This window comes from Balaenoptera borealis (assembly GCF_965194805.1).
Source record: "Balaenoptera borealis genome assembly, chromosome: 16".
In the NCBI taxonomy this organism is placed as follows: Eukaryota; Metazoa; Chordata; class Mammalia; order Artiodactyla; family Balaenopteridae; genus Balaenoptera; species Balaenoptera borealis.
Genome location: NC_138872.1, coordinates 72,564,819 through 72,571,577, shown reverse-complemented (window position 1 = coordinate 72,571,577; position 6,759 = coordinate 72,564,819). Strand labels below are relative to the sequence as shown.

At 51.3% G+C, this 6,759-nt stretch overlaps 1 protein-coding gene across 1 annotated transcript; it reads left to right on the top strand.

Annotated features, from left to right (window-relative positions):
• Positions 1 to 1,390: 1,390 nt before the first annotated feature.
• On the top strand, positions 1,391 to 4,900 carry SPN (sialophorin). The gene is made up of 2 exons (XM_082361651.1): positions 1,391 to 1,518; positions 1,904 to 4,900. Exons 1-2 carry the CDS (start codon positions 1,397 to 1,399, stop codon positions 3,159 to 3,161), a joined length of 1,380 nt encoding a protein of 459 aa, XP_082217777.1. The 5' UTR covers positions 1,391 to 1,396; the 3' UTR covers positions 3,162 to 4,900.
• Positions 4,901 to 6,759: the final 1,859 nt, after the last annotated feature.

Here is a 6,759-nt window from a genome sequence, read left to right as displayed (position 1 = left end):
CTTCCTTCCTTCTGTTCAGTAAAAAAAAGAAAAGCAAGGAACATTATGTATAATAATACTATAAAAAATACATGTGTATATGCATATATACCCTGTGACCAGGGTCTATCTGGTGGTGTCGGTACGGAGCTTTTTCACTTTATACACTGCTGCCTGGTGGGAGAGGCAATCCACCCCAGCCCCGAGCTTCCCTGCACAGTCTTGCTGATATGCCAGCAATACAAGGTCCTGGCCGCTCTACATCCAGGCCGTTTCTCAAGGTTGTCTTTGCAGTGAGTAACGCTGAGGGATGAAGTAATGTCTCCCTTCAGGATAAAGAGCAAGCTTGCTTACCACCTACTCGAAAAGAAGGAAATTCTCCAAGCTCAGTGTTCCTCAGCTGCGCGGCAAGCCTCTCTGTTGTCACCCCTGTGGGACTCAGGGGGGCAAGTGGAACTGAAGCAGACGGTGCTCCTGCTGTTTGCTGAGCAATGAGTAGTGGATTCCTATGTCTGTGACCCAGGAGTCTCACGTCTTTGTCAGACTAACTCGTTAGCTTGTGAGTGGGGTACAATCCCAGGCCCTGACATTGGCCTGTTTCAATCATTTATCATGTACACGCATTATTACTTTTACAACATAAAAATCAGTTTTGATTTTTTTTTTTAAAAAAAGAAAGGCAAAAAACCGTACACATACTGAGAGTCAAAGCTTACAAATTAAAGGAAAGTAAGAAAACATCAACCACCCAAAGAAGAAAGTAAAGAACTCTCTACTCATACCAACCCAGTGAAACTTGTTAATACCTCAATGAATACCTTTTCAGACTGCCTTCCATGTAGATTCCCACATTTTTGTAAGTCTTCTGCAAAAATAGGATCATAGCATATACGGTGCTTAATAACAACCTTGATTTAGTGGGGCAGTCCATGACTGGGGGCCATTGTAGTGACCTCCCCCTGCAAGCTTCTTGAGAAGTCAAGAGCCCACCAGGGATTTCACGCAGCCTGCAAAGGCTTCCACTGCCCCAGCCAGAGTCGAGGGCTTCCTCTTGCCCTGGTACTTCCTGGGAGCTCTTGGGGCAGAAGAAGTGTTAGCCTTGGGTGCTGGCCTAACAGCTTGGGGACCACAAAGGCAAAGGAAACCACCTTCCCCTCCCATCTCCTTCTCCGCACCCCCTGGTTCTCAAGCATGCATTTCCACCACCCCTGCTCTGACACATATCCCTATCCCAGCTTCACGGCTTGCCATCCCATTTTCCAGAGGAGACCTGGGAATCCCCATTCCAGACCCCGCCCACCATCCCCACCTGCTTCAGCTGAGACCCCAGAGCCCCGGTCATCATCTCAGACCCTGAAAGAGTGAGTGATGCCTCTCTCATCACACGGCAATGTAGGAGCAGGGCGGGTGGGGCAGGATGCTGGGGTGGGTGGAGCCAGGGCCACTTCCTTTCCCCTTGGGGCCCCTCCACCAGTCTTGCCTCAGCTTCAGGAGTTGGAGCAGCCTGGTCCCAGCCCTGTGCCCTTATCCACTGAGCTGGTAGGTGGTGTGACTTGGTGGGGCAGCGGCTTCAGTGGACCTGGGAATGTGCCTCTGGCTTGAGAAGACCTTGATAGATAATGGGAAAAGAGGATGAGGAACCATTGGGGCTGAATAGGGTCAGCGCGGGCCAGGAGGGGGTGGCTATTGCTGGAGCGGGGGCTGCCAACGCCCGAGGGGGCCTATGGGATAGATTCAATGGGGGAGCTGCCAGCGTGTTGTTATTTCTGATACTAGTAAAAGCAAGGGTGGAAAAAGCCGTTGAACCGCAGAGTTCGGCCCGGCAGTTGTCAGGGAAGTGGGCAGGAGGGGAGGGCCTGGCTAGGTCCTCCCCCCTGCCCCCAGCTCCTTATGTATTCTATTTCTTCCACTTCCCCACCCTCAGGTCCCAACTCCTGCTCACGCCTGTTGCTTTGGAAATGATCCTGCTTCTCCTCCTCTGTGGGAGCGTCTGGGCCCAAAACATGAGCTCAGAGTCTCTGGATGGCCCAGTTACTTTGCAGAGGTTGGAACCCACAGCGTCCTCTGTTTCTTTGGTCTCAAATATCTATGAGACCACAAAATTCAACTCAATGACATCTAATTTTGCAACAACCGAGGTCCCTAAGACAGATGACAGCACTGAGCACAAGATCTTCCCGCCTTCCTCAACTCCCTATACAGCCAATGAGGCTTCCTCTCCTGGGACTTCCATTGCTGCCAGCAGGGGCCCTCCTGTAAATGAGTCAATAATCTCCCAGAAAGATTCGGCCAAAAAATTATCAATGCCCCTGGAAATCTCTAATGCAACCAGTATACCTGCTGTCCCAGTAATGAAATCTACAGGATTCCACACTACGACTGGTGAAACCATGGCAACTAGCCCTCTGGAGACCTCCAGTGGGAGCAGTGGACCCCCTGTCACCACAGCAACTAGCTCTCTGGAGACCTCTGATGGGACCAGTGGACCCCCTGTCACCATTGCAATTAGCTCTCTGAAGACCTCCAATGTGACCAGCGGACCCCCTGTCATCATGGAAACTAGCTCTCTAAAGACCTCCAAGGAGACCAGTGGACTTCCTGTCACCATGGCAACTACCTCTCTGAAGACCCCCAGGGGGACCAGTGGCTCCCCCATCTTTGGTGTAAAAATATCCAGCCCAACGTCCTCCACAAACATAAGCAGTAGGTCCTCCCTAAATTCAGGTTGGGGGACAAATGGCACCTTGCTGGTAGCTGTGCTTGTGGCCCTGCTGGTGGTCACTGCCCTCGTGGCACTACTCCTGCTGTGGCGCCAGCGGCAGAAGCGGAAGACAGGAGTACTGACACTAAGCAGGAGTGGAAAACACAACGGGGTGGCAAATGCCTGGGCTGGGGTAGCCCAGGTGTCTCATGAGGAGGCCGCGACAATAACAGAGGGAGCATCTGGGGGTAACAATGACTCTGGGGTCCCCCAGGGGGAGGGGTCTGGCCAGTGGCCCACACTTACCACTTTCTTTGGTAGACGGAAGTCTCGCCAGGGCTCCGTGGCGCTGGAGGAGCTAAAGCCTGGGCCAGCCCCCAGCCTAAAGGGCGAGGAAGAGCCACTGGTGGGCAGCAAGGATGAGGCAGTGGAGACCTCTGCTTCTGATGGACCAGAAGAGAGAGATGTGGAGGCCCCTTAACGTTTGAGAATAATAAGACTGGAGTTCAGAATCGTTCCTGCTTTCATCACCTTCCCTCCTGTCATCACGTCCAGCCTCATCATCACCCAGCATTTTCACCCGGCACCCTTTGGATTTTCACCCAGCATCTTCACCCTGAATCCTCATGCAGCTCTTCCAGCCAGCAGCCCACGCAGTACCCACACCCCGCGCGTAGATCAGGGCTGACACCCACTGAACCCTTGTACATAGAATGAACGAACTTTCCTCATCAACCCCTACTTCTCTCCATCACATTTTCTCCACATTTCTGTCCTTGAAACCAGCTGCTGAGTCTCCGTAAAGGCCAAACTTCCTTGACTTATGATTTCTCAGAGGATTCCCCAGGAATACCAGAGTCTGGGAAGAAGAAGGAAATAGCAACCCAGCAAACTCCCACTTTAGGATTACTCTGGAAAGTACATTTGGCCCCATGGATTAGGACAGTCCTACCGGCTCAGCCCATGAACTGCCTTTAACTCCAGGCCCCAGTGCTCTGTGCTGGGCTAGCCTGGAGCATGGGCTGGGTGGTGTCACCCAGCTGTGCTCTCAGGTGCGTCTGAGACGGTCCCTGGACCCTAGGCTGGCCCACGGTCCCAGCCACCACATTCTCCCCCAACTCTGGACCGAGGCAGCCAGAGGCTTCAGCTGTTTCTCCTCCCAAGAGCAGAGGTGAGAAGAGTTTCTGGGCAGATGTAGTTCTTAGAAGTCTCAGCATCTGCGTGGGTCCACTCATGCATGCAGTTTGTGTGCAAGAGGCGAGGACTTGGTGATGCTTGTGAAGGGCAGTGGCGAGTACAGATGGCGTGAGGGAGGGGGCAGGAAGGGCTGCAGAGGCTGAGGAATTGCCGCCCTCAGGAGGTGCTGAGAACATAGGCGCCCTCGTCTTTGCTCCGATGGGGTGGAGGTGGAAGATTTAATTCCGTCTGCAGCAGGGCTTGACAGAAAGACTGCATGTGTGACCAAGTGTGGTTCTTCAGCTCAGCCGCTATGTCCCTTCCTCAAAGCCCTCCCCACTCCCCCACCCCCTCCACCCCCCGCTCCCCAGCACACACACGAGAGTCCCAGGTCTTGCTGATGCTGTTACAAGTTTAATGTGTTTGTCTGTATCCCCTCTTCCATTCTCCAAGGAGGGTCAGTGAGAGAGTGAGCTGTGACAGGCCTCCAGAACCAGGGGCATCCCTGTGGCTCTGGGATGGAGAGGAGGGGACAAGACCCAACTGTGCTGTCTCTGAGACCAGCCCAGGCCAGAGCCCAGGGCGCCGCATGGACCAGAGGTCGTTGGTATTTCCCCAGGGCAAAGAGGAAATTTGCAAAGAGGAAGTTGTTGAGTCAGAGGAGCAGTGGATAAGAGCAGACGCATTCACCTACAAAAGGAGAGGCCACGGGACTCCATGAGAGTGTCACTGCCAGGTGGTTTGGATTGGAGGGGACACCAGAGGCTGGGAAAGGGCCCCCATGTGGGTCAGTTCATGGGCGTGTGGAGGAGGGATGAGGAGAGAAGGGGCGGAAAGTGGCCACGGATCCGCCCGGAGTTCTGCCACCCATGCCTGGGCGAGCTGGGGTGGAAATCCAGCCTTCACCACACAAGCCTGGGCGCCTTTTCTTTTTCTTTCTTGGATGTGCCACACAGGCACAAGGGGTCTTAGTTCCCCGACCAGGGATCGAACCTGCACCCCCCCTGCCAAAATAAATAAATAATAAAATATTGAAAATACTAATTTTGTCCTGACAGTAAAATAACATTTTTCTTCTTTTGCAAAACTACCAGCACATTCTAGTTTCTTAAATAACAGGATTTTCTCTCACACACAACCATATACAGTGTATTATTCTTCATCTTATATTTTAAAATGCATGTTTCTATTTTATTTTCAAGAGTGCACATTACGATCACGGTTACAAATACAGCTTTGTCATCCAGTGCAAACTCCAGATGGAAGAAGGATTTGGATGGGGATGGTCTTGAGAAGTCTATTAATGTAATTCACTTTTGCAGACAGGAAAAGGGCCTCAAAGCATGGTTCTGAGGACATTTCATTTCTGAAAATAGACATTTACGCCTCATTTTCCTCTGCATTCGTATTTCTGCTCCTGTTCTGGGGAGGTTGGGGGTCGAGCCATTAGCCATCAGAAAACCCGGGGTAATTTGGAGACCATCTACATGCCCCCAGCAATGAGTTGCCAATGGGTGCCTGTGTGCCTTAGCCCCCTGGGGTGCTTAGCATCTGCCTGCCCAGCTAGTGGCTTCAGGACAGCCTAGCCGGACCATGCCCCAGATCCCCAAAGCTGCCGGCCATGGAAAGGGCCACATACTCACTCCTGCGTTTGCGCATGCTCTGCCAGAAGCCTGCCCACCCCCGTCCTGTCCAACCACACACACATCTTGACTTCCCACCAAACTCCTCTCAACCATCAAGATGTAGCTCAAATGTCACTGCCTTTGCGAAGCCGCCCTTGCTGCCTCCATCCCAAACAGATAGAGTATTTCTCCTCCACTCTTACAGCACCTCGCGTGACAGTACGAACAACTAGACTGTAATCATGTGAAGGTGTGCCCCATTCATTAGAGTGTAGCCCCTTCAAGTCCACTTGTCATCTTTGTGGCTCCAGAGGCCAGAGCCTGGCATGTCTACCTAATATGTGTTTACTGAATGGAGGGGTATATGGATTAATGAATGAGCAAACAATGGTTTTCAAGTAAACCATGGCAAGGTCAGATCTGTCCTTTGAATGAAACTGGCATCCAGGAGCATGGCCTGAAGGCAGTGGGACCTGAGGTGGGAGCATTAGTCTAGTTCAAGTTAGATAGAGTGGGAGTCTGGCCTAAGGTGAAAGAAGAGGTCAGGTTTGAAATATATTTATTCAGAGAATAAGATTTTTAGAACTAATTGACTGTTGAGGTGATGGGGGAAGAATGAGGTTAGACTCTTAAAGTTTCTATCTTGGAAAAGGGAGGAGATGCTGACATCACTATGTGGAAATGCAAAGAGATGAGCAGTTTGGGGGGAAAACATGAGTATTTATTTATTTATTTATTTATATTTTGGCCGTACCGCGCGCTTTGCAGGATCTTAGTTCCCCGACCAGGGATTGAATCCGGGCCACAGCAGTGAAAACGCTGAATCCCAGCCGCTCGACAACCAGGGAACTCCCCATGAGGGGTGTTAGAAGTAGAGGCCTGGAAGTTGCAAGGGAAGTCAGAGCTGGAGATATAGATTAAGGACTCATCTGATGTTAGATAGCAATTTAAATAACGGCATTGGTGGATAAATGCATAAACTGTGCAGAATGAGAAAAGGAGAGAGCTGTGGAGAGAATCTTCATGTGTTAGTCAGGGCAGGCTAACTGCTGTAACAAACAACCCCCAATTCTCAGGGGTAGAACTCAAGAGAAGCTTTTTCCTTGCTTATGTAACAATTTAATGTTGGCATTTGGAGGGTGACTTTCCATGAGGTCATTCAGGGACCCAGACGCCTTCCATCTTGTGGCTCTGTCATTCCCAGGGAGGATCATGGGAAGACTAGAGTGACACGCATCACTTTTGCTCACATTCCATTGGACAGAATTCAGTCATATG

What these genes read in the sequence shown, in the direction of transcription:
- SPN (XM_082361651.1), top strand. Translation starts at nt 1,397, where the DNA reads ATGCTGGGGTGGGTGGAGCCAGGGCCACTTCCTTTCCCCTTGGGGCCC. An exon ending in TGCCCTTATCCACTGAGCTG is followed by an intron (nt 1,519 to 1,903) that starts GTAGGTGGTGTG and finishes CCCCACCCTCAG; the next exon opens with GTCCCAACTCCTGCTCACGC.